This window comes from Girardinichthys multiradiatus, chromosome X, assembly GCF_021462225.1.
Source record: "Girardinichthys multiradiatus isolate DD_20200921_A chromosome X, DD_fGirMul_XY1, whole genome shotgun sequence".
Taxonomy (NCBI): domain Eukaryota; kingdom Metazoa; phylum Chordata; class Actinopteri; order Cyprinodontiformes; family Goodeidae; genus Girardinichthys; species Girardinichthys multiradiatus.
Window position 1 is genome coordinate 5,251,091 of NC_061817.1, and position 26,784 is coordinate 5,277,874.

At 41.9% G+C, this 26,784-nt stretch overlaps 2 protein-coding genes across 5 annotated transcripts in view; both read right to left on the reverse strand.

Moving 5' to 3' along the window:
• LOC124862849 (proline-rich protein 12-like) overlaps nt 1–7,041 on the reverse strand; it is a 78,668-nt gene extending 71,627 nt beyond the window's left edge. Inside the window, exon 1 of one of the 4 annotated variants that reach the window (XM_047357022.1) lies at nt 6,925–7,041. In XM_047357022.1, coding sequence (XP_047212978.1) covers nt 6,925–7,007 — 83 coding nt within the window. In that variant the 5' untranslated portion in view covers nt 7,008–7,041. Of the gene's footprint in view, nt 1–1,498; nt 1,562–5,763; nt 6,063–6,354; nt 6,549–6,924 lie in introns of those variants that run through there. The other 3 variants (XM_047357021.1, XM_047357024.1, XM_047357023.1) reach the window with 3 other exon arrangements.
• Nucleotides 7,042–7,625: 584 nt separating this feature from the next.
• On the reverse strand, nt 7,626–25,260 carry LOC124862857 (transmembrane gamma-carboxyglutamic acid protein 2-like). The gene is made up of 7 exons (XM_047357036.1): nt 25,090–25,260; nt 24,890–24,986; nt 22,511–22,683; nt 18,222–18,255; nt 15,058–15,190; nt 10,846–10,995; nt 7,626–7,993 (listed from the first exon to the last, which is right to left on the reverse strand). Exons 1-7 carry the CDS (start codon nt 25,129–25,131, stop codon nt 7,954–7,956), a joined length of 669 nt encoding a protein of 222 aa, XP_047212992.1. The 5' UTR covers nt 25,132–25,260; the 3' UTR covers nt 7,626–7,953.
• Between the last annotated feature and the right edge of the window lie 1,524 nt (nt 25,261–26,784).

Genomic DNA, 26,784 nt, shown 5'->3' on the forward strand with positions numbered 1-26,784 from the left:
TGTTCAGCAAAGAGACAGGTTCTTTGTTCCAGAGCTGAATGGGTACTGGTATGAAATGTGTGAAACAACCCCTGAACAAAAGCTTCAGACCTTGTGAAAATGCTGCAATGGATGGTAGAAGAGTCATTATCCACAGTGAAACCCATCATGTACCGACACGGGCTGAAAGGAAACTCAGATAGGAAAAAGCCATTGCTTTGAAAGCAACATAAAAAGCCAGTATACAGTTTGCAAATGCACTCTGGGACAAAGACCTTAATTAGTGCAAACACGTCATGTTGTCTGATGAAACTAACACCGAAGTGTTTTGCTAATGAGCAGTGTTTCATTTAGAGTAAAAAGGGGGAAGCTTGTGTTGGGCCCAGCCACTGAGGGAGAACAACATCTAAACTACATAAACAAAGAAACTGGTAAAACTCTGAATCCCAGAATGCACTGCATTAACCTACTTTAGGACAGCCATAGGAGGGAAGAGTCACCGCTGTGATGTCATCCCTGTGATGTCAGAGCCACAAGCAAAACACAGCTCCCAGCAGCTGTTCACTCTCCTACTCGCTGCACATCCACAGCAGCAAAAGGGAAGGGAATGCGGGTGAATTGCTGGCAAGCTGGACTAATTCTTTAAACTTGAATCCAAGGTTAAATTATTCATTAGTTAGTAATGTGCAGTTCGTGTTTCAAGTGATTATGCCATGGGGGTAATCGAGACAAGCTGTCTTAAACATTTTTTTCTGAGGTTCGGCAGAAAAAGAGTCTGAGCCAGAGATTCTTCCGGTTGGGACAATGTCTCTAATCACATTGCGTAAAGCAGCATCGGTCTTCTACAGCCCTGAGAAAGGACAGCGTAGGAATCATCAGCATCGTACACCTTCACCTTCTACATGCCAGTCTGGGGAGCAGAAGCTACTCCAAACAGCTACTTAGAGCAGTTTTCTTTGTTCATCACCGGCCACTCATCGCCTTTAGACCTCCGGCTCTTCATAACGGTTTACGTAAGACGTTGTGTCTGGGCAGAGAAAATATGTGTAGCATAAAACAATAAAAATATTTTTTATTTGAATTAACTGAATAGATTCTTCAAAATGTTCAATTTAGGAATAAGCTCAGTGTCCATCTCTCCTGTCCACAGCCAAACAGACACCCACCCTCCTTTGAAACCAAAGCTTCCCTGTCACATCTCAAATGATTAGACTTCCACCTCGGTCATGGACCCTGCTGCTTCTACGTGTTTGTCTTCAACCGAATCAGAAGATGCTGATGCTCCCTTTGCCTTCCTCTTTCACCTTTGTGTCTCTAGAAGTCAAATGAAGAGGCAGCTGGAAAAACTTAACCGGAATAAGGCTGCAGGTCCAGATGGTGTCAGCCCCAGAGTCCTGAAGATCTTTCCAGAGCAGCTCTGTGGGATTCTGCAGCACCTGATCAACCTTAGTCTGACCCAGGACAAGGTTCCAATGTTGAGGAGACCTCCTGCTTTGTTCTGGTACCAAAGAAAACTCACCTATCAGTCATCAATGACTATAGATCTGTTGCCCTGACATCCCACATCATGAAGGTCATAGAGAGACTCCTTTTGGCCCACCTGAGTAAGCAAACAATAAACAATAAATCAGGACCCCCTGCAGTTTGCTTATAGCTTCTTCAACAAAACCAGTCATCAGCAGCACTGTGAGGATCATGTTCTTAGATTTATCCAGTGCATTTAACACTATTCTACCTGATTTGCTTTGTCAGAAACCCCAGATAACTCACGTGAAGGCCTCAACCATCTCCTAGATCAAAGACAACCTGACAAACAGACCACTGTTTGTGAGACTGAAGGGTTGTGTATCCAACCGGGTAGTCGGCAACACAGGAGCACCACAGGGGACCGTACTCTCACCATTTCTTTTCACTCTGTACACCTCAGACTTCCAGTACAAGACAGACTCCTGTCATCAGCAGAAATATTCAGACGATTCTGCAGTCGTTGGTGTATCAGAGATGGACAAGAAGCTGAGTACTGGTGGACAGCTTTGTGGCATGGTGTAAAAACAATCATCTCATCCTGAACGTAAATAAAACAAAGGAACTGATTGTAGATTTTAAGAGAAACAGGAAAATGTCAAACGCTATTTCCATCATGGTAGAAGAAGTGAGGGGGTGGAGAAGTATAAATGCCTGTTCACCTGGACAACAGGCTGGAGTGAAGACACAACTGTAAAGCCATCTACAAGAAGGGACAGAGCAAACAACACTTCTTGAGAAAGCTTAGGTCCTTCAGTGTTTGCAGCAAGATGCTCTAAATCTTCCATAAGTCTGTTGTGGAGTGGTATCCTCTTCTGCCATCATTTCTTGAGGTAGCAGCATCAGCGCGAAATATTTTTAAAAGTTCAACAAGCTGATAAAGAAGGCTGGTTCTGTTCTGGGGACTAGTCTAGAACCTCTGAAAATAATTGTCCAAAGATGGATTCTTCATAAAATGGAGAGCCCTAAGCATCTTCTTCATGAGACTGTTGTATAACAACAGAGTGTCTTCAGTCAGAGGGTTCTTCAGATCTGCTGTAAGACGGAGCGCTACAGGAGATCCTTCCTGCCCACAGCCATCAGCATCTACAACGGCTCTTTGAAGAAACCTGCATAAAATGTGCTAGAACAACATTTACTTTCCCTTTGGGATAAATAAAGTATTTTTGAACTAAATTTAATTGTATAGTTTTCCTTATTCCTTAATTGTGCTTGGTAGTATAGATGAATGTTATAGCGTAGATAAAGAGTTTGTTGACTGAAGTAATTTAACTTAAAGTTGAAGTATTCTGTAAAAAAATTCTTGCCTTTGGAGAGAAGTTGTTTGTGTTTATTCTATATACATGTGCGGGGCTTGCTGGTTGAGAAAGCCAGTGTCTGAATAAACTCCATCAACTGTTCTATAATCCCACATCTCACCAGATAGGTCTCCATAAAACAATAACTGACAGAGACTCAGAGGTGTTTGGCTATTAATTCCTGATAATCAGGTGGTACCCTAACTTGGTAATTAACTTGGTAAAGAAAATACTGCTGAACAGCACAGGTGGCTAATGAAGCTGAAGTTGGTAATTGTTTCACAGCTTATGACTGGTGCGATATCAATGGGCCAAGTCGTGTTTTACAGAAATTTGAACTGCATTTGACCACGTCTAGTTAAAAGCCTTACATATTTCGACTGGTCAGACCTCAAATGCATTATTCTACACTAATCAGAGATTCTACAAAACAAAATTTGAGATTTATGAAGCCTTTATTCTCCATTTTAAAATACAAAAGATCTTGGAGTTACTACCAACTTAGATTGAGAAAAGAACTGAAAGACTGGGCAAAGCTGGACTGAAATGTTCTAAAAATATATACATAAAATATCACTTTATCTCGATGAAAGACAGATAAATGTTAGTGATAATGAACGCTTCTGATGAGACACAAATGTTTCTTTTAACAGTAGTTTGGTCGAGAAGTGGCCGTGTGTCAGGAGCGAGTCATTCAGGGTGCCACTGATGCCAGAGCCGCCACTGTCTTTTCCCCCACACACAGTGGGACGTCGCCTCTGGTCCTAACATAAATAATGAAAGATCACAGAAAAAGTTCAACGTTTTTTGTCCCTTATCGCAGAAAGTGAAACTCATTTATTATATAGATTCATTACACATTTTAAGCCTTTATTTCTTGTAATTGAATTGTAATGATTATGGCTTACAGATAATGAAAACCCAAAAATCGATGTCTGAGAAAATTATATTACATAAATCCATAAACAAACGAATATTTTAAACCGAAATGTCACGTTTCTGAAAGGTATGTTAATTTCTGGGTACTCCACACTTGGTCGGGCCCCATTTTCCATGAAAATAAGATAAATAAAAACTGACTTTTTTAAATTGATAAATTTAATATTATGACGTACATGATAGTGGGGAGAGTGCTGACTTGCCAGTTGTCCAACAGACAGTCATTAACCCCCTCCACTGGAAGGGTTAGCCACAAAATGTCATTGTTAAAGGAGCTGGCTTTTCACAGAGTGGAAGGAGAAAGCGTGGTAGGAAATGGTGTACCAGCAGTAGGGTTAACCGCAGCCTTGAGATGATTGTCAAGTAGAATCCATTCATGAATTTGGGGGAGCTTCAAAAGGAGTGGATTGGGCTGGAGTCAGTGCATCAAGGGCCACTAAGCACAGACCAGTCCCAAACATGGACCAGTACTGCACATGGATTACAAGCGTCTTATCTGGGCTGAAAAGAAAAAGAACTGGACCGCTGCTCAGTGGTCCAAAGTCCTCTTATCAGATGAAAGTAAAGTTTGCATTTTATTTGGAAATCAAGGTCCCAGAGTCTGGAGGAAGAGTGGAGAAGAACAGAATCCACATTGCTTGTCCAGAGTGAAGTTTCCACAGTCAGTGATGATTTGGGGTGCAATGTCATCTGCTGGTTCTGGTCCACTGGATTTTCTGAAGTCCACAGTCAATACAACCATCTACCAGGACATTTTAGAGCACTTCATGCTTCCTTCAGCTTCATGGAGATGCTGGTTTCATTTTCCAGCAAGACTTGGTACCGGCCCACACTGCCAAAGGTACTAAAAGCTGGTTCAGTGACCATGGTGTTACTGTGCTTGATTGGCCAGCAAACTGAGCTGGCCTGAACCTCATAGAGAATCTATGGAGTTCTGTCAAGAGGAAGATGAGAGACACCAGAACTAACAATGCAGATGACCCGAAGGCTGCTATCCAAGCAACCTGGACTTCCTGAACACTAAACCAGAACCTGAAATGTTGGTTTAAAATATAATTTTGTATTGATCTGATGTAATAGTCTAATTTTTTATGAAACATTTGATTATGATTATGGCTTCCAGGGTTTTAATTCCCTGGAAGCCATAATCATCACAGTTACAAGAATTAAAGGCTTGACAGATTTCACTCTGTGATGAATTAATTAATCTATGTAATCTATGAGCTTCACTTTCTGAAATGAGGGACAAAGAATATTGAGCTTTGTGAAGATATTCTAACTTTGTGAGATGTCCTTGTAGTAAAAATAAATAAATAAATACTTGATTTAATAGTTTAAAATGTCTGACTTCTAAATTAGAATATTTTTTTTTCCAATTATGAGGGAGGACAAAATTTTGAACAGGTCTTGTGAAAAGTGGTCCAGATAAATCTATCCAAAATTACCTGGAGGATTGTAGTGAATTAGTAGCAGCTGTCTAACTGTATAACTGCTGTCCGTCTTCTCTTTTTTTTTATAGAAATCCACAATCTCCACAAGATATCAAGTAGTCTGCTGCTGTTGCTACATGTTCTGCTTGTACTGTTCAGCAACAGGGAAAATCTAATCTAAATGTCTCCTGAACAGATGCCCCAAGGAAACATTGGCCACATTTTTTTACACACATGAAACCTCTAAAAGTCTATTTTACTGCACCGATAACTTGGCAAAACCTTTCTACTAAACCTCCATAGAATCACAAAATAATGTGAACTGTAGTTTAATTTTTATTTTATTGCAGCTTTAACACGTTTGACCTTTATAACTTATAACTTACAACTCAATTTAAGAACATAAGTAGTATCTTTTATCAAAAACTATCCGACACACATCTGTTATTACGGTAGAAGTTGTACCCCTGATGATAGATATAGTTCACACAGGGGAAACAGACTGCAACCGTCGATAGTTATGTAAGATTTCTACAGGACATATTAAGCTAGGATAGCTGCGCCACATAAATCGTTTAACCTTTAATACATACAGCTGTTATGCGTGAACAGTTGAGGTTTGGGGTGGTTAATCTCCCTCCAATCAGCTCGCAGCGCTGGAATCCTTAGTGTCTGACGGAAGACTGATGTGGTTGTCAAGGCGACCGCTAACGTGGAGAAAAGCTAACACGGAGCTATGCTAACTGACTCAAGGCCGTCCGGGCGCTTCTTTTCGAGACAGCGTGGACGTAAAAGGAAGCGACGTTTTCTGTGTCGCCCCTCTTCTCCCTAACAGCACAGATACAGAAAGTCTTACGTTAGTTATTTTAACCTTTAACGTGCCTGTCCAGTCTCCATTGAAACGTCTCCTCTCTGCTACCGTGGGGAACATGGTGACAGCTGAGAGGCACCTGCGTCCTTCGAGCAGGGGCCGAAAGTAGTCACTAAACTAGTGTGAACATAGTTGAAATGTTAGTCTACCGCGTGAGATTAAATGAGGTGACGTCCTGGATCGCATCGTCTGTCACGTGACATTACTGTATTGTATTGTTTACTAATAAGGGAGAATGTTCCCACCTTTACGTTACAGCTGCGTCAGTTCATTCAGCACCAGCCGGAGCGGCTGGTGCTGAATGAGCGCTCACCTGGGCACGAACAGCATGACCATAGGAGCTCCGGCGACAGGGAACTTCTGTTCTCCACTCAGATCATTGACAGCCGTGCCTCTGCGCTCTCGTTCACTTGTCTGGGATCCGTGTCCAACATTACTTTCCCTCATGGCTGACAGTAAATCTGCTTTAATTTCGAACCTATCTAATTAGTGCCGTTCCACTCAAGCAGCCAGGGAGACCTGCCATTCACTGGTGAAGCCATAAAGAAAGACAAAGGTGCAGCAGAGACAATGCAGTGATGGAACCTGCAAGTCATTTCTGTATTTTTATTACAGTCCCAGCACCCATCCCCCTTCATATTTCTCCTCTCCTTGGTCTTCAGATTACTGTTAACCTTCCATCGCATTCCATGCATTTTAGTTAGAGACAGCCCCCATACCCCTCCCCTTTCCTGGATGACAATACGGCTGGCTGTACCTGAGACTGGTGGCCATGAAGCGGCAGCAGCAGCACTGTACATCTCTGGCTGGATGCAGCGGTGCAGGCAGCTCTGTACACCGGCATTGTTTCAAACCTCCCTCTTCCCCACCACCACACGTTTACCTTGCTTTCGCCGATCTGTCGTAACTCCATCCCGTCCCAGTCCCTAGGTCTCCAAATCCTGCAGTGGGATAATTCCTCTCCATGAAAAGAACAGGCTGGATGAAGATGGACAGATAGCGAGAGAGAGAGAGAGGGGGGGGTGGGGGGGGAGGGGAGGGACGACCGTCCTCTCTCCTCAGCGCTCGATTCTGTTTATTTCTCTGCTTGACGAGCCTGTAGACTCGGAGGAATGGGGAGGAGAAGTGAGGGGAGGAGGAGGGGAGTAACAGCAGCCAGGAGCACCTCCTCCCCTCTCCTCATATATTTCACTGTCTATTGTCTGTTGTGTTGAGTTGATGGGCCGCAGAGCAGATGCTGCGTGTTCTTCAGCTACTTTGATAAGCCAGAGTCTGGAGTCAGCCTCACAGCTGCTCTGCTGCTGCTGCTGTCTTGCAGCACACTCCAGCTATTTCCCTCATTTTTTTCATAAGACGCCATGTTTCTGAAATGGAATGACTGAGCTGGCGTTCACCCCTTTCTGTCTCACACACAAACACAGCGTTTCTGACATGTGTTGGAAGACTTTAGATTTACATCCCTGAGGAAATATCATGGCAAGGAGCCAACACACGCATTTTAACATGTAGAGAATCGTGGGTTTCACATCCTCCAAAATATAGGTGAATATATCTTGGACAACAATCAATTGACTTGGACACATGTTTTCTTTTGTCATACATTTATTTTATAAAATATCTCACTGTTTACTGGGCGGGGAGAGGCTTTTTTTATTTTTATTTTTGGCACACATTTTCTTGGGGTGAACAGCAGAACCGCCAAACGTGAACCCCACCCTCCTCAAAAATCATCACATGAACTCCAGTGTGCACTTTCTTTAAGCTGAAGGGCACATCCTGGGACCTGTGTTTCAACATAAATACACAATCATCATGACAAAACAAGCAACAGAAAACAGAAGGGATAACAAAGTTCACTCAGATCGCGATCAGATAGAGAAAGAAGACGCTCCTGCCAGGGCCACCTCTCTCATTAGTTGTCTCCTGGTTCAGCAGGCTCCGATGGCGCCCCCCTGTGGTCAGAGACAGGAAGACAGGAAAATTACATTTTCTACTACATCAGGTGGACAGGAGGGTGTGAGTGCATCATTCACTGAGGAATACATGACACCATGATGCACAACGAGAAAAAGGCCATCCAGTGGAGCAGTGTGATGCTCTGGCCAGTGTTCTGCTAGTGAACCCTGGATTCTGGCGTTCGCATGTCTGTTACTTTGACTCAGACCACCTTCATCGGCAGTGTTGCCGACTGTGTATGCCCATTTATAGATAATGTATTCCTACCTGGCTGTGGCCTCTTTCAGCAAGATAATTCTTCCTGCCACAAAGTAAAAATGCTTCAGGTATTGCTTGAGAAGCAAAGTTTCTTGACTTGAGCTCCAAAGTCCTTGGATTTTAATCCTATTGAGTATCTGTGGGATGGTGTGGACAAACAAGTCTGACTAGTGGAGACCCCATCCCATGAGTTGCTGAACCTAAAGGATCTACTGCTAACATCTTGGTGCCCGATACCACAGCAACCTCGATGAGTCAGGGTTCTTTTAGGAAAATGATCAGTGTGTAGAACTCCAAAGTAAAATCTAAGGGTCCACTGTTCAAGAGAACCTTTTAAAAGAGGTAACCAGCACTGCGTAATCTTTCTTCTTCCTTTAATGTGGGCAAGGTAGAGGCTTTTTGGCTAAATGCTGCTGTTAGCACATTCACAAATGAAAATGTCAAAATTCAGTCAGCAACACTCAATGAACAATGATTTACATAGGAGTCTTTCTGTATCACCCCTTTTTTTTCCAGAGCAGACACAATTTCAATACCTTGAGATTTTAAGAAACAAATATCATGACCAGCTGTGTTAAAGTGTCTATCCCCAGGAGATCTCTTATCTATATACTAAATATTACTTTTACATTCTGAAATCCACCTTTGTAACTCTCTGTTTTAGTTTTACCCATGTGCACCAAGTCAACAGGGCTTTTCAGTGAATATACCTTATATTTAGTGTGGCAAGGAATTCTATTCTTGATATTTAACTTGTTTGGGGGTGTAGAAAAACATTACCTTCAGTCATAGCACTACACTGAGCACAAACAGAACACGAGAAATGACTCCCAGGTAAATGAGACGAGACCAAGAGACGTCCCATATTCCTAGCCGCTTTCTGGCAACAATAGTAAGCCTTTTAAAGCTAAGACTGATGTCTGTCAGTGAGTTGTTGCAGCTTGTCTGCAGAGCGTCTTTTTAACTGTAAACTGATTAGAATATTTTAGATGGACAAACTTTATATTTAGATTTTAATAAGTCATATTAATTGGAACTGTTTTATGAAATTAAATTGAGATAAGTGAGTTTTTTACATTTATACTACAACCAAATTTCTATGTGCTTTGTTGGGGCGTTATCAGACAGACCAACACAAAGAAGTGCAGAATTGTGAAATGGGAGAAAAATGCTAGATGTTTTTCGCATGTTTGACAGATACAAATCTGAAGACTGTGGCGCATATTTGTATTCAGCCTTCCTGAGTCAGTACTCTGTAGCCTCACCTGCAGCTCCAGCTGGTTGTATGTGGAATGTGGCTTCATGGTATGTCTATTAGTTTTGCATATCTACAGATTTAAATTTTTTCCCATTGTTCTTTGCAAAACAGCTCAAGCTCAGTTAAAATAGATGGAGGACATCTGTGAACATCAGCTTTCATGTCTTATAAGAGATACTCAGTAGCATTTAGGTCTGGACTCTAATCTAAACCACCTCATTGTATCTCTGGTTGTATTTTTAGGGTGGTTGTCCTATTGGAAGGTGAACCTCCACCACAGTCTCAAAGCGTCTGCTGACTCTAATAGGTTTTCTTCCAGGATTATCCTGGAGGACTGTAATCAGCTCTTTAAAAAAAAACAATTATAATTTGCTCAAAAATACAAAGAACTTGGTGGACTCTGTGCTTCCTCCTGATTTCCACCCTGATGTCAAACCTGTTACCCTGTGTGCTGCCTGCTCTATGGCTGTCAACTCCAGGCCTTTGTTGCTTTGTGTTCCCAGGGCTGTTTGACTTCACCTTGTAAGTTTTGTATTTTTTCATTAAATCCATTGAAACCGATTATTGCTCCGCTCTGCATTTGAGTCTTTTAAAAAACACCAACATGACAGAAAAGGTTCTAGAGGTAGACTTCAACAAGCAGACTGTCTGTCTGATGAGATCGGTCCAACGTACACCAGGTGGCATAGTTTCTCCACTGAAAATCCAGCATGTTGCTGTGACCACAACAGCTGATTAACTCACCAGTTGTTGGATCTGTGAAAGTGTTTCTGAATTAACTCCTGCAGGGGGTTCCCTGTACTTTGCCAGGGTTTCAAATATTCAAATAATTTACCTACAGGAGACATTCAACAAAGGAACTGTTTGCTTTCTTTGGACTCATAGTTCAACTGAGGCCGGATTTGTTTACTTAACTTTAATTTTCGAGAGCATCATAACTTCATCTCTGTCAGGCATATCACTTCTTTAAATGTTCAGAGGGAGCTTAGAGGGGTTGCTTTCAGAACGCCCTGCTGTATGAAGCAACAAGAAAACATTTTTTAACTGCACTCCATATACATATTTCTTCTACACTGCAATACTGTGAGTAAATAAAAGGAAACTAGCTGAACACCTGAAGACAAATTTCCTACTGTTTATCATGACTACAGAGATGTTTTATTGTCATAAACGTTATTGTAAACGAAATGGAACCACCTGCTGCAGCTGCTGATTCTTATTGTCTTTGAACTAATCAGCTGTTACGTGGGCAGCCATCAACACTGACCTGGATCCATCTGAGGGATTAATTGAAAATACTGAACATCTGTGCATGTTGACCACCCCACTTACCCTGAATAAGGTGGTGGTGGGGCATCATGCTGCCCACTGCTGTTCAAAGCCTCGTTGTAGCTGGGCAAAGGTGGAGGTGGGATCACCACTGCAGACAGGGGCACCGACTCCGGAACTGGGCGCCCATCTTCTGCCATTCTTACTGGAGCACTGGAGCAGGACAAAAACATAAAACAAAAATCAAGTACAGAACTGAGAAAAGCGACCAGTAAAACAATAGTTTTATTACATAAAGTGGCCCTTAAAGTAATGAAATATTGGCCCGATTGAAACAAATGATGATTTTTAAATCAGACAAAAATAAATTGGAGTGGTAAGGGTGGTGGTAAGGGTGGTGGGCCCTTACCACTCGCGTCTCTCGTTCGGGCTTGGCCCGGCCGGGTCCAATGAGGAGCAACCCGGCCACCAGGCGCTCTCCAGCGAGTCCCGACCCCAGGCCTGGCTCCAGGGTGGGTCCCCGGCAGAGCCCCGTGCCTCTATATTTTAGTCCTCATGAAGGATTCTTGAACCACTCTTTGTCTGACTATTTTAGTCCTTACCAGCCTCCCTGGTAAGGCCTACGCCAGGGTATTGGAGAGGAGAGTCCGGCCGATAGTCGAACCTCAGCTTCAGGAGGAGCAGTGTGGTTTTTGTCCCGGCCGTGGGACACTGGACCAGCTCTATACCCTCTACAGGGTACTCGAGGGTTCATGGAAGTTTGCCCAACCGGTTCACATGTGTTTTTTGGACCTGGAGAAGGCATTTGACTGTGTCCCTCGTGATGCCCTGTGGGGGGTGCTCCAGGAGTATGGGATCGGGGGCCCTTTATTAGGGGCCATCCGGTCCCTGTACGAGCGGAGCAGGAGTTTGGTCCGCATTGCCGGCACTAAGTCGGACCTGTTCCCAGTGCATGTTGGACTCCGGCAGGGCTGCCCTTTGTCACCGGTCCTGTTCATAACTTTTATGGACAGGATTTCTAGACGCAGCCAAGGGTCGGAGGGGGTCTGGTTTGGGGACCAGTGGATTTCGTCTCTTCTTTTTGCAGATGACGTGGTCCTGCTGGCCCCCTCTAGCCAAGATCTACAGCATGTGCTGGGGCGGTTCGCAGCCGAGTGTGAAGCGGCTGGGATGAAGACCGGAAAAGGGTGGCTTGTCCTCTTCAGGTTGGAGGGGAGTTCCTGCCTCCAGTGAAGGAGTTCAAGTATCTCATGAGTGAGGGAAGAATGGAGCGGAAGATTGACAGACGGATCAGTGCGGCTGCTGCAATAATGGGGGCACTGTGCCGGTCCGTTGTGGTGAAGAGAGAGCTGAGCCGAAAAGCAAAGCTCTCGATTTACCGGTCGGTCTATGTTCCTTCCCTCACCTATGGCCATGAACTTTGGGTCATGACTGAAAGAACGAGATCCCGGATACAAGCGGCTGAAATGAGCTTTCTCCGTAGGGTGGCCGGGCACTCCCTTAGAGATAGGGTGAGGAGCTCGGCCCTCCGGTAGAGCCGCTGCTCCTCCACATCGAGAGGAGCCAGTTGAGGTGGCTCGGGCATCTATACCGGATGCCTCCTGGACGCATCCCTCGGGAGGTGTTCAAGGCACGTCCCACCGGGAGGAGGAGGCCCAGGGGATGGCCCAGGACACGCTGGAGGGACTATGTCTCTCGGCTGGCCTGGGAACGCCTTGGGCTCCACCCGTAGGAGCTGGAAGAGGTGTCTGAGGAGAGGGACGTCTGGGTGTCTCTGCTGAATCTGCTGCCCCCGCGACCCGGTCCCGGATAAGCGGAAGACGACGAGTACGAGTACGAGTACAAAAATGAATTCACTTTCTGAACCAATGAAATGCTGCCGATTAGTGGAGCTAAGAAATACATTATATGAAGCATAAACTGGAGAACAGCCTCAAGTACTTCTGCTTGGTCACTACACACACAGATTTATTGGATCACTGGCAAAGACGAGTAAAATTCATTTTTTATTGCAGCATCATTACCTTTATAAGGGGTACATTCATTTAATGAAGAAAATGATTCCACAGTAAAACACTATTGTTTTTATCAAATCATTGCAGATAAAATTATCTGTACCCCTAATAATTCCTTTAAAATACAATTCAACTGACAAATATGTTAAATTTATTCTTTGCTCATTTAAGTTTCTGGGAACTTCTCATTTAGCCACAGGCTGGATCATTATCTTGCCACCTAATGTAGTGAGGAGGATGGTTAATGAGATGAAAACATCTCCAGATCTCAGCTTTTTCCGTCCTATGATCACAAACATAAACGTGGAGTTTGATCAACTCTACAGGGACTTTTGTGCTTCAAACACTCCAGATGGATTTGGAGTGATACAATAGATACAGGGGTTGGACAATGAAACTGAAACACCTGGTTTTAGACCACAATAATTTATTAGTATGGTGTAGGGCCTCCTTTTGTGGCCAATACAGCGTCAATTCGTCTTGGGAATGACATATACAAGTCTTGCACAGTGGTCAGAGGGATTTTAAGCCATTCTTCTTGCAGGATAGTGGCCAGGTCACTACATGATACTGGTGGAGGAAAACGTTTCCTGACTCGCTCCTCCAAAACACCCCAAAGTGGCTCAATAATATTTAGATCTGGTGACTGTGCAGGCCATGGGAGATGTTCAACTTCACATTCATGCTCATCAAACCAATCTTTCACCAGTCTTGCTGTGTGTATTGGTGCATTGTCATCCTGATACACGGCACCGCCTTCAGGATACAATGTTTGAACCATTGGATGCACATGGTCCTCAAGAATGGTTCGGTAGTCCTTGGCAGTGACGTGCCCATCTAGCACTAGTATTGAGCCAAGGGAATGCCATGATATGGCAGCCCAAACCATCACCGATCCACCCCCATGCTTCATTCTGGGTATGCAACAGTCTGGGTGGTACGCTTCTTTGGGGCTTCTCCACACTGTAACTCTCCCGGATGTGGGGAAAACAGTAAAGGTGGACTCATCAGAGAACAATACATGTTTCACATTGTCCACAGCCCAAGATTTGCGATTCTTGCACCATTGAAACCGACGTTTGGCTTTGGCATGAGTGACCAAAGGTTTGGCTATAGCAGCCCAGCCGTGTATATTGACCCTGTGGAGCTCCCGACGGACAGTTCTGGTGGAAACAGGAGAGTTGAGGTGCACATTTAATTCTGCCGTGATTTGGGCAGCCGTGGTTTTATGTTTTTTGGATACAATCCGGGTTAGCACCAGAACATCCCTTTCAGACAGCTTCCTCTTGCATCCTCAGTTAATTCTGTTGGATGTGGTTTGTCCTTCTTGGTGGTATGCTGACATTACCCTGGATACCGTGGCTCTTGATACATCACAAAGACTTGCTGTCTTGGTCACAGATGCGCAAGCAAGATGTGCACCAACAATTTGTCCTCTTTTGAACTCTGGTATGTCACCCATAATGTTGTGTGCATTTCAATATTTGGAGCAAAACTGTGCTCTTACCCTGCTAATTGAACCTTCACACTCTGCTCTTACTGGTGCAATGTGCAATCAATGAAGACTGGCTACCAGGCTGGTCCAATTTAGCCATGAAACCTCCCACACTAAATTGACAGGTGTTTCAGTTTCATTGTCCAACCCCTGTATGTGGAAAAGTAAATTAAGCCTACTGTTAGGTAAGGTGAATGATCGGTGATGCTTTGGAAACCTCGTTAGAGTACATTTCTCCATGAACTCTTTGAAAATATAAGTAGATTTATGGGTCATTATTAAGTCCTTCAGCAGGATAATGATCCAAACCATAAACAACGGAAAAGATTAATCTGACAGCCTTCTTCCATCTCCATCTCAGTGTCAAGACCTAAATCCTGTAGAAAACTTGTGGGGTGAGCAGAAGAACAGAGAGCATAGAGAGGGACCAGAACTCTGTACCATTTAGAGATAAATAGTACTGTAATAGTACTGTATGTAATAGAACTTTATGCTATATGCTCCAAAACTGGAATAATAGAGGAGAAGACAAAGTGCTGACCTGTTGATGATTCCGGGTGAGATTATGCTGCCACAATAAAAGTAATTTACCTAGATACCGACACATTTCTAATAATTATAAAAAAAATGTCAGGTATAACATCCTTCCCAAACTTCAGGGTCAACTGTGTTTAAACTTTGTTTTTAATTTTAATGATCAAAGATTTGCTCAGAATTTTCAGTTAAATAAAATTTCAAATATTTCCCAGTTAGACGTAAACGTACCGTCGCAACCTCGACTCGGGTTTCTTCTTCTTTTTGCAGCAGTAGACTCCAAGGACTGTGACAATAACAGCAGTGACTACGATGGCCATGATTCCCGCCACAAGCCCAGAAACGTCCACCTTTGTTATATTTTCTTGAAAAAACAAAATGCTTGTTACGAACACATATTCTCATTCTACTTCTCTCATGGCTGCAATCTGCTGAGCTGATCTGCTTGAATCATGACAGAAACTGTGCTGTATGTTTGACTCATTTCTTACAACAGTGTCAGTGTTCTGGCATTAAGCAGATAGCTGACTAAACATAGTGTTAAAAATATGTAGCTTTTTGTCAATAATTCAATAAATGTCATTTTCAAAAAAGTTACGTTTTCAAAAATGGTACCTAAACATTGAACTTGGCCCTTAATTTGAGCTGTTTTTAACAGACACAAGTAAAAAGGAAATGATTTCCTACTGTTATTTAATTTATTATTTTACTGTATAAATATTGGTATCCAGTTTTTGCTTCATGATTTCTGACTCTGACCACTGGTCTTACTTTATGGCATCTTGGTTGACATTTTTCTCAGTTTTTTACTCTGTTATCTAGAAATGCATTTACCTCTTTAAGGTCTCATTTTTCGTTTACAATGCATTTTGCCCATTGCTCCTTTATAATGACAGGTATTTCAGCAATAAACTCCTCATCAACTTCTTCTGCACATATAAGTCCAAAGATTCAGTTGCATTTTGCCTGATTCTTGTCGTATCTTTAGTTCTCTCCTGTGTTCCCTTGTTTCCAGTTCATGCTTCTTTAGTCCAAGATTTTAGTAGTTGTGGCTTTTCTGTACAATGCTGTAAGAAAGTAAATGGACCCTTACATATTTCTTCTGTTTTTGCTTCATTGTGACACTAAATGTTTCAGGTTGTGAAACTAATTCAAAGATTAGACAAAGATAATGTGACCCCAAACCCAAATGATTTATTTTACAAAAGGATAACAGCCATCCACATCAAGCTGCCCCTATGTGAAAAAGTAATTCCCCTGTAAACCTAATCATTGGTTGTTCCACCAATATCAAGTGTTTGCTCTAACTTTTAACGAGTCTTTAACATCACTGTGGATGAATTTTATGACCACTCTTTTTAGCAGAATTATTTTAATTCAGACAAATAGCATGTTTAAGGTCATTCACATAATCTTGTTTATATTTAAATCCAGGCCTTGACTAGGCCACGCCAAAAGCTTCATTTTGGGGTTTCATTTAGAGCCTTGCGGAGGTGGACTTGCTGATGGGTTTGGATTATTGTCCTGCTGCAAAACTCAGGTTCTCTTGAGCTTAAGGTGACAACCTGGCAGGAAATTTTCCTTCAGGATTTTCTGCTAGAGAATAGAATTAATGTTTCCATCAGTTACTACAAGTCTTTCAGGTCCTGAAGCAGCAAAACAGCTCCAGTCCATCACACTGCCACCACCTTGTTTGACTGTGGGTTGGATGTTCTCTTACTGAAACACCAGATGTAACGGCAGCCAGAAAGTTCTATTTTTTCTCGTCAGTCCACAGAATATTTTCACAGAAGGCTTAGGGATCATCAAGACTGATTTCTTATTTCTACAGGCCAGGCAGTAATCACAGCTAGGAGTACTTGTAAAAAATAAACACAGAAATGTGGTTGATCATAGGTAATTTGCGAGTTAACAAGCGGGGTCATTATATTTCCACACAAAGCCAGGTTGGTTTGGATAGCTTTTTCTCTAAATAAATGAAATCATTGTTTGAATTCTTCATTGTGTGCCCACCCACTAGGAGCTCTGCGGACATAAGCATGCTGCCCAGATTTTGTGATTGTGTTGGCTGTCCTCGCTGACAGCTGATTAGATCAGAAGCAGAAGAAGAAAAACAACAACAAGCCTCTTTATAGAAATACAATGAGGACAGATTTGCTGCTGTTTCTCCACTGTGGAAACTATTTCTCCCAGAGGAAACAAGGATACAAAAACTTTCTGGTAAGAAATCTTTTTACTCTTTCTTGTCAGTACTTTTCTTCTTCTCTTCCTCTAAGTAGATAAGGTAGAAACCAGCCAATTGACACCTCCCATGAAGCTTAATTTTAAATTGTGAATCTCTGAGTGGACTGCGGTTGTTTAGCTGCGATAAAAATAGTATAAATAGGGTCATCCTGGTCTAGGATGTCCAAGTGGCATGTTTTACATGGACACAAAGAGGTATGTCAAGACCTCCACAGGTTTTCTTCCATCCATCTTTACCAATCACTTTGACCAGTTTTCTTGTCCCTGCTGAAGAAAACCATGATTCTGCATTTGGAAATTATACCAAAAGGGTCTATTTTGGTCTCATCTGACCAGAATGCCTTCTGTATTTAATTTTTTTATTTGTAAAAGATGTTGAAAATTGCATTGATCAGGGTGGAGGTGTAGAGCAGTCTGATGGGTCATGGATCACATTCATCCAACCATGGTTTTAAGCCACCCAAGCTTCCCTAAGATTTCTCCGGATTTCCTGAGTGTTTAACATTTCCCCTAAGATTCAATGAATCAGTCAAAGATTTATTCAGATACTCAGCCACGGCCCATTATTGGCTTGAAAGAGTAAACTTCTGGTGAATGATTCTTCACACCCAGTCCTGACACTTAACGGTTAGTTAAGAAAAACAGTCACTACTCTGCACCTTTAACCTGGAATCATCTTGAACAGGAGCTGAAACTGTTGGATTTCTTTGGGTGATTTTATTTAAAATCTTGAAACAATGTCAGAAAGCTCTTGGTCTTGTTCTTGAATTTTTCAATCTTGCTTAATTATGTACTATTATGCAAGTCCTGGCTTGTTGTTCTGTACAAGGTTTAACAAATATTCTAAAATGTCTCCCTAGTAAAGAGGACGCATGTCTCAATGAGATTCCCTTTATAAATAAAAGTAATAATGTACAACTGGAAATTAACTGGACTTGTTTTGTGATGACGCTGATTGTGAATTAGAGCTACAAAAAGAAACCGAACCGAATGAAATTGAACTTGCTGATTGTAAACTCTTCCAGGACTGTGTTGTTACCTTCAGTGCTGTGAGAATAAATTTGTCCCCTTCTTTTTACTCACACTTAAATGTTGTAAATGTACTACCTAAAAGTATGCATGAAAGAATAAAGAATTAGCGTTTTTCTTACCTTGATTTTTTACATAGTTATTCCAAAAGATGTTCTGCAAAAAGAAGAAAACAACTGTTTAATAAAGTGGTGTCTGATTTACATTCACTCAAATATCATATCCTTCTTCCAAGTTGCCAGGCTTTCCTGTAACATTTTACAGTGGTCTTCAATACTTTTCTGAGGGTTGATTTCTTGATTTCGCATTGATGCAATCCTCTAGATTGCATCAACGTGCCTTTCATGGCTTCCAGATGTTAAGGTCGTGGGGCTATGTAAAAACACCTTTTGAAACGTTTTTTTCACATTTTGTCATCTTACAGCCATAAACTTTAGTTTATTTCTTGGGACATTTTTATTCACGCTTGAATAAATATTCCATATCCATCTTTAGCTGCATATCTTTTAGGGTACATTTCTACCTGCTACAGACATTGAGAGAATTTCTGACTGTAAGGTTAGGGTCTCTGGACAGTGATCTCAAGGGTCATCCAGCAAAAACAAATGCTGCTGTTGCTGTCTCCACCATGTTTCATGGCGTGTGGTCTGAGTAAAGTGGGCTAGTAGTTTTTCACCACACATAGCTTTTTAGCTTTTCGGATTTAGTTCTCAATAGATTTTCTTCCAAGAACTCCTCATTATTAGCTCCAGTAATCTTCGCATTAACTCTGACCAGCTTCCCGTTCCTACTGAAGAAAAGCATCCCCACAAAATTAATCTGCCATCACAATCCTGGGGCTTTAAATCCTGGTATTTTCGGTGGAAAAGGGGTTTATGTTTCACCCTGGGGCTTTTGTATTCAGGTGATGTACAGTGTTAGTTTTCACCACACAAAATGTTTTTCAAATGGGCCAAAAAGTTCAATGAGGATTTTATCCAAGCAGAGCACCTTCTTCACATGTTTGCTGTGTCCTCTATATGGCAAACTGCAAACAGAACTCGTTAAGGCTTTTTTTCAACAATGGCTTTAAGTTAAAATCGACATCCTTCTGCTAGACTTGGTCCATCCTCTCTCACTGTTCAGATGATGGATTGAATAGAGCTCTATTAGATGTCCAAATCTTGGGATATTGCTTTAAAACCTAACCTTCCTTTAAACATCTCCACAACTATCTCCCTGAACTGTCTGCTGTGTTCCTTCGTCTTTATGCTGTGTGTTCTCTAATGTTCTCCAACAAACCTCTGAGGCCAGAAACAGAACATCTGCAGTCAGACTCAGATTCAGTTACACACGGATGAACTGCAATTACTGATTAGGTGACTTCTATAGGCAGTGGTTGGCACTGGATGTTATTAAATGGGGTCAGATTAAAGGAAGCTTGGTACAAATGCATGCCACACCTTTCATAAAATCCCAAATGAAACACTTTGAAGTGTGTGGCTGTCACAGGACAAAACGTGGAAAAGTTCACAGGATATAAATACTTTTCCAAGGTGCTGTATCTAGGAGCAAGGGGGTATTTGGTTTACTTATCTGTACTTAAAACTGTTGTGTCGAGCACAGACAGAAACACTTTCTAACAGATCAGCTTGAAAGAAGAACATTCAGAAAGGAACTAAGCAAACACAATATGTTACCAATACATAAGTAACCCTAATGGTGTAGCCAAGACCACCTAACAAGACCAGTCCAAGACAAATCCAATGTGAGACCATTTTTAAGACCATTGCTGTGATCATAATAATATAGTTGTTGCTGCAAACATTCAAAGATAATCTACCTGTCACAGTTTATTAGCAAGCTAACCGGTAAGAGGGCTTCAGACTAACTGGTTGCACTGGTGCCAGTACATTTTCTAGCTAGGTGGACTGCCACAACATTGAGGTTAAACCAAACATGTACGTAAGCAGACTCTCAACTACATGTCCTTTAGCAACAAATCTAACAAGGTGGTAACAAGTTAAACAGATAAAGCAGACAACTCCTTACATACAGCCAGCGAAACATGAACTAACTTCGCTTCAGCTGCAGCCAGAATGAGCGAGGAGACAGATGGAGGTGGAGGACTTAACTCACTCATTGGACAGTCAGAAAAACACACTAACTGAAATATTTCAGGTCTTTTATTGTCTTATTACGGATGATTTTGGCATACAGCTCATGAAAACCCATAATTCCTATCTCACAAAATTAGCATATCATTAAAAGGGTCTCTAAACGAGCTATGAACCTAATCATCTGAATCAACGAGTTAACTCTAAACACCTGCAAAAGATTCCTGAGGCCTTTAAAACTCCCAGCCTGGTTCATCACTCAAAACCCCAATCATGGGTAAGACTGCCGACCTGACTGCTGTCCAGAAGGCCACTATTGACACCCTTAAGCAAGAGGTTAAGACACAGAAATAAATTTCTGAACGAATAGGCTGTTCCCAGAGTGCTGTATCAAGGCACCTCAGTGGGAAGTCTGTGGGAAGGAAAAAGTGTGGCAGAAAACGCTGCACAACGAGAAGAGGTGACCGGACCCTGAGGAAGATTGTGTAGAAGGGCCGATTCCAGACCTTGGGGGACCTGCTGAAGCAGTGGACTGAGTCTGGAGTAGAAACATCCAGAGCCACCGTGCACAGGCGTGTGCAGGAAATGGGCTACAGGTGCCGCATTCCCCAGGTCAAGCCACTTTTGAACCAGAAACAGCAGCAGAAGCGCCTGACCTGGGCTACAGAGAAGCAGCACTGGACTGTTGCTCAGTGGTCCAAAGTACTTTTTTCGGATGAAAGCAAATTCTGCATGTCATTCGGAAATCAAGGTGCCAGAGTCTGGAGGAAGAAGTCCAGTGTCAAGTACCCACAGTCAGTGATGGTCTGTGTTGGTCCACTGTGTTTTATCAAGGGCAGGGTCAATGCAGCTAGCTATCAGGAGATTTTGGAGCACTTCATGCTTCCATCCGCTGAAAAGCTTTATGGAGATGAAGATTTCATTTTTCAGCACGACCTGGCACCTGCTCACAGTGCCAAAACCACTGGTAAATGGTTTACTGACCATGGTATCACTGTGCTCAATTGGCCTGCCAACTCTCCTGACCTGAACCCCATAGAGAATCTGTGGGATATTGTGAAGAGAACGTTGAGAGACTCAAGACCCAACACTCTGGATGAGCTAAAGGCCGCTATCGAAGCATCCTGGGCCTCCATAAGACGTCAGCAGTGCCACAGGCTGATTGCCTCCATGCCACGCCGCATTGAAGCAGTCATTTCTACAAAAGGATTCCCGACCAAGTATTGAGTGCATAACTGTACATGATTATTTGAAGGTTGACGTTTTTTGTATTACAAACACTTCTCTTTTATTGATCGGATGAAATATGCTAATTTTGTGAGATAGGAATTTTGGGTTTTCATGAGCTGTATGCCAAAATCATCCGTGTTAAGACAATAAAAGACCTGAAATATTTCAGTTAGTGTGCAATGAATCTAAAATATATGAATGTTAAATTTTCATCATGACATTATGGAAAATAATGAACTTTATCACAATATGCTAATATTTTGAGAAGGACCTGTATATATTTACACTGCAAAATGTTTCTTCCTCTTGTTTTCTGGTCTCTCGCATCTTTGCATTCTTAGCATGCAAGGGCACAGGAAGCAGCCTTAAAGTTTTTAAAGTGAAAAACTTGACTGGGTGCATTTAGATGCAGCCAATAGTTTCATTCTAACTTACAGTAAATGTTGCAGCTGTAGTCTTGTCCAGAACGTCTGAAGCCCAGCCAGACATGGCCAAGTAAAATGTAGTCAAGAGCTAATCAAGACCAAGACCAAAACTTTGAACAGCTGGTACTTGACACTAAGTAATCCTGTAGGAGCGCTAAGTAAACCTGTACGCAGAGTTCTGTTCCACATTAGGCCTGGATTGAATAATTCCTCTAGTTTCCTTTGAAGGCAGGTCTCTTAAAGAATCTTTATTACACTAAGAATCATTCAAGCATCTCATTACAGGGCTGAATGTGTACTGATGTTACTCTAAACTAACAAGGTGCAGTATCCAGTTTTTACCTATAGATTCCACACTGCATCTACTGGCTCATAATGACTTTATAACAAGGTGGTTCATTCAGGTGGTTCCTGAATGTAAAACTCTGAGAGGTAGGCTGAAAAATATAAGGAAAAATATATGGAAAATGACGCAATGGTTTTGCACAATTTGGAAAATTGTGTTAATTATAAGTATTACAAATATAACCTATAAAAGCAATATGATAAAACATTTCAATAAATGCAAAATAAATGCAGTAGTAGAAGATCTCAGGAGTTTAAAGTCCTGTTTAATTTTATTTCTGGCATGGCATTTAAATGAACTCTCAGCAGCTTTACCGTATCCATATCATTCTCAAAAACCTCTCTGGCCTCCTCATAGCTGCACAGCTCTTCTTGGCACTCCCTCTCCAAGTTGCCTTGCACCACCATCTCAAAGTCCCACTGGTTATAGAGCAAGGCACGAGACATGAAGGATGCTGCTGACTGGCCAGCCAAAAACACTGGACCTCCTGCAGGATTCAGGACATTTTTAGATCAGTGAAGGAAAACGGAAAAGCAAGCTTACCAAACTCATGGCTGTCGAGCACATATGCTGATTGCTAAATCTGGTGTGGTGAAGAATGAAGCTCTCATTTTTGAGGACCTTGAACTGCACAAGGAACAACGCTCATCTTGATGTACTTATCAGTGCTCCAGGGGTGAAGGAAATATTTCCTTTGTGGTCACACTTTTAGATCATCAAACACATTTTAATATTGGATAAAGATAACCTGAGTAAATGCAATAATGACGATTTCATGGGAAAAAGGACAGCCATACCAGCCTGACCCTGTGAAAAAGTGATTACCCCCCTTCTTTAACTTCACAAACAGGTCTGAGTATTCTCAGATCAGCGGAATTTGTTTAGTCAGAGGTCATGATTCAATGATAAGAAAGAGAGACTGGGCAGAAAAGGCCTCCATGGGAGAGCTCCACAGCCAGAACCACTGCTGGCCAAAAGAGAATACAAAGGGCCGTCTCACCTTTACCCAAAAATCTTAAAGATTCCCAAGACTTCTGGGAAAATATCCTGTGTACTGACAAGACAAAAGTGGAACGATTTGGTTGCGATGAATATTTATTATTTATTAAAGGACAGACTTAAAGAACATGAGGAGCTGGCACAGGACAACCAGGGAAATAACTGACTGGAAAATGGCAAAGCAACAGGAGCACAGGAAAACTGGCATGAAAGAACCTGACACCAGAAAACAGAAGAATCTGGCAAGCAAGTGAGGAAACTGGGAGGGTTTTAACTACTGGGAGGGTTGATGAGCGGCATGAGAACCAGGTATGACTAATCGAGGGAATGTAGAGCAGCTGGGGAAGGAACTAAGCAGGCAGTTGAGGGAGAGTGACTCACAAAAACATATATAAACACAGAAGGAACTAAACGGGAAAAAAATGATCTTCTCAAACACAGTACACAAGAAATAACTACATACAACCAAAACAGTTACGTATGAAACTTCCATTGTCTTTATGAATTTTGAAAGGATTTGGAGTTCACACCAAAAGACCAGGGATCACACACTTAACACCTGGACCTGCTGAGGGATTACAGACTACAGGATTTCTGAAACCAACTAAAGCCAAATGAGGTTTTAACAGCTGCAGTGTGATGAAGGGGTGTGAATACTTCTTTACTACAAACTGAACTTCCCTACAGAAGCTGATCTAAAGTAAGCAGTTAAATAAATGTTTTGATCACGACTCAGAAGTTTGAGCACATTTCCCCCATTTTAGCTTCCCTTCCCTTTTAGGGTCTCTTTTAAAATTATTTTATTTGCTTTTAAAGCTCTCCATTGCCTCACCCCATCCTATCTCTCTGAACTGTTGCAGCCTTACACACCCACCGTATATTCTCTTATGTCAGCTGACCAGCTGCTCCTCACTGTTTCTCGGACTGTAAACGAGGAGGAGACCGTGCTTTTCCTGTAACAGCTCCTGAATTGTGGAATGATCTGACCTTGGAAATTAGACAGGAATCTTCTCCGTCTGTTTGTATTATCCTTCTTTTTACCCTGGCATTTGACACCCTGTGAGATGTTATTTTCTTTTTTTTGTCATTTTTATATTAGCTGTTTTTGGTTGACTTTTATGCTGTTTTATATTGTTTGAACATAGGGCTGTTTAATTGTGTGTTTAAACGTGGTCTTTCTCTTAATTGTACAGTACTTTGAATATCTGCCTGAAATTCAAAATGAGCAAATATTTGCAAAAAAAACAAAGTTTATTAGTTTGAATATTAAATATCTTTTCTTTGTAGTGAATTCAATTGCATATAAGTTGAAGAGGATTTGCAAATCATTGTATTCTGTTTTTATTCACGTTTGACACAACATCCCAACTTTGTTGGAATTAGGGGTGTATTTTTTAGATGTTGCAGGAACTCAGCAGTCTGACTACTTGAAATGTGTTCTAGTCATTGCCCATCTGTGTTTAGTATAGCTTCGGTCACCTTCAGTTGTGCTCACTAAACATAGAGGGAAAGTACAGACAGGTTATATATTCTTCTGCTATCATCAGGTAATCTTCACCCAGTTTCCACTCATCCCTTCCGGAATAGCAAGATCAGGATCAGTAATGTGAGGATCAGTAATGTGAGGAGTATTTTTGTTTCCCTGCTCAGAGTCCTGTGTGTGCTAGTGTTGTGTGAGAAGAAAAGTGCTTTACCTGGTGCTTGTTGGTAATGGACAAAACATTGGCCCGTGTGCAGCAGGGACAGCACTACGATCCACAGGGCTGGCAAGCCTGCCATCACGGAAAATGCCTAGAAGGAAAACAGGAAAAACACGGAAGAGGCTTTAGTGTAAAATACTCTGGATACTTCTCTGATCAGCAGGGTATGGTAAAGTTGAAGCTGGAGCACTCACCTGCCCAACACGACTACACGATCGGGCTTCAGACTGCCCCATCTGTCAAATCCTTAAATGATGAAAACGTCACGTACTTCTGCAGACTTCCAGAAACATAGGAGTCACATTGAAGCCTGAAACTGAGCTCGATACTACTGGTTAGGCTGAGCATAAACCTGTACTGCAACATGCCAAGCGAAGGGAGGAACCTGACAAAGCCTGTTTACTCACTGGCCGTGTTAGTGACAGAACAGAGACGGATCAGAATACAGTTTCAGTTCTTCCGGTCAGTGTGACACAATAAATACAACAGGTTCTGTTGACACGGTGTAGGGGGGTTGTTTCATTTTCAACATGAAAGGATTGGGAGATTAGTGACTAAACACTAATGTAACATGATATTGCTAAAACACACATATCTTTTCGCAATAATCCCATTTCCAACAGGAATAAATTGTCAGAAAACACAGGCCTTGTTTGCCTGTGCAACCCTTTTTTAACATCAGGACCCTTGTGGAGCCGTGTGAACATCATTCCACAAACATATGACCCGTCAAGTGAATTATAACAAGCCCCAAAGTCAGTGCCTGTACAACCTGTATTTCCAGAATAATGATGGAAACATTTAATGCCTTGCAAACGTATCTATACCTCCTGAACGGTGATGTTACAGCCACAAACTTCAATGCATTTTATTGGGATTTTATACGACAGACTAACAAAAAGTAGTGCAGAATTCTGAAGTGTGAATATTATTCATGCTTTTAATCATTTTAAAAAGGTAAATCTGTCTCCTGAGTCAATCCTTTCCTTTAACTGGAGATGTGAATAGGAGGCAGATCTTTTAGTTATCAGGCTGTTCTCGTGTGAAACCAGCCCCCAGTTTTACTCCATGAGGCAGACAGCCTGTCTATGTTCAAGACTAGGCTCAAAACTCTTAAACTATCTGGCCACATGGATTATAGATATGCAGAACCTGAAGGCATAATGCTATTTTGATTTGATATGTCCAGTTTTAGCTCAAACTTCAAAATTAGATCCTCTTCACATTACCTTTAGATATTTTTTCAGCACTAGTGGCCTTTATTTATTTATTTTTTTGATAGGAGGCAGACAGGAAAGAGGGATAGACATTCGGCAAATGTCACTGGGTCTGGGACTCGAACCCGGGACAGCCGCTTCGAGGACTGTAGCCTCTGTTTATGGTCGCGCGCTTAACACCTACACCATCAGCGCTGTGCCCCTTTGCATTACCATTAAAAGAAGAAGCATCTTGATGGTGATTTTGATTAAAGTGACACACACCAAGTGTTTCACCGCAGAAAGAACCAAACCACACAGATCATGGGCTGTGGTGACTTTACCCATAAGCCTTCTCTCATACTTCACTGTTTTTAATTAGAAAAACATGCTGGACAGAGAACTTGTTTGGTCATGTGATTAAAAAGTTAAGCTAAAAGAATTAAACACGCATCTCTAATCCTTCATTTTATTTACATAGTACTAATTCACAACAAATGTCGACTCAAGGTACCTTACAAAGACTATTCAGTTGAATCATACAGATTCCAAGTCAGGTACATATATCAAAACTGATTCTAGTTATTAAACAATGCAGTCAAATTCAATGTATTATTCAAATTGGTTAAACAGTTTTCTACCTAAGGAAACTCAGCAGGATTGAGTCACTTGCAAAATTCTCTCCTCCTAGTC

What these genes read in the sequence shown, in the direction of transcription:
- LOC124862857 (XM_047357036.1), bottom strand. Translation starts at nt 25,131, where the DNA reads ATGGGGCAGTCTGAAGCCCGATCGTGTAGTCGTGTTGGGCAG. An exon ending in TTGAGAATGATATGGATACG is followed by an intron (nt 18,256 to 22,510) that starts GTAAAGCTGCTG and finishes TTCTTTTTGCAG; the next exon opens with AACATCTTTTGGAATAACTA. An exon ending in CCACCACCACCTTATTCAGG is followed by an intron (nt 7,994 to 10,845) that starts GTAAGTGGGGTG and finishes CTCTGACCACAG; the next exon opens with GGGGGCGCCATCGGAGCCTG.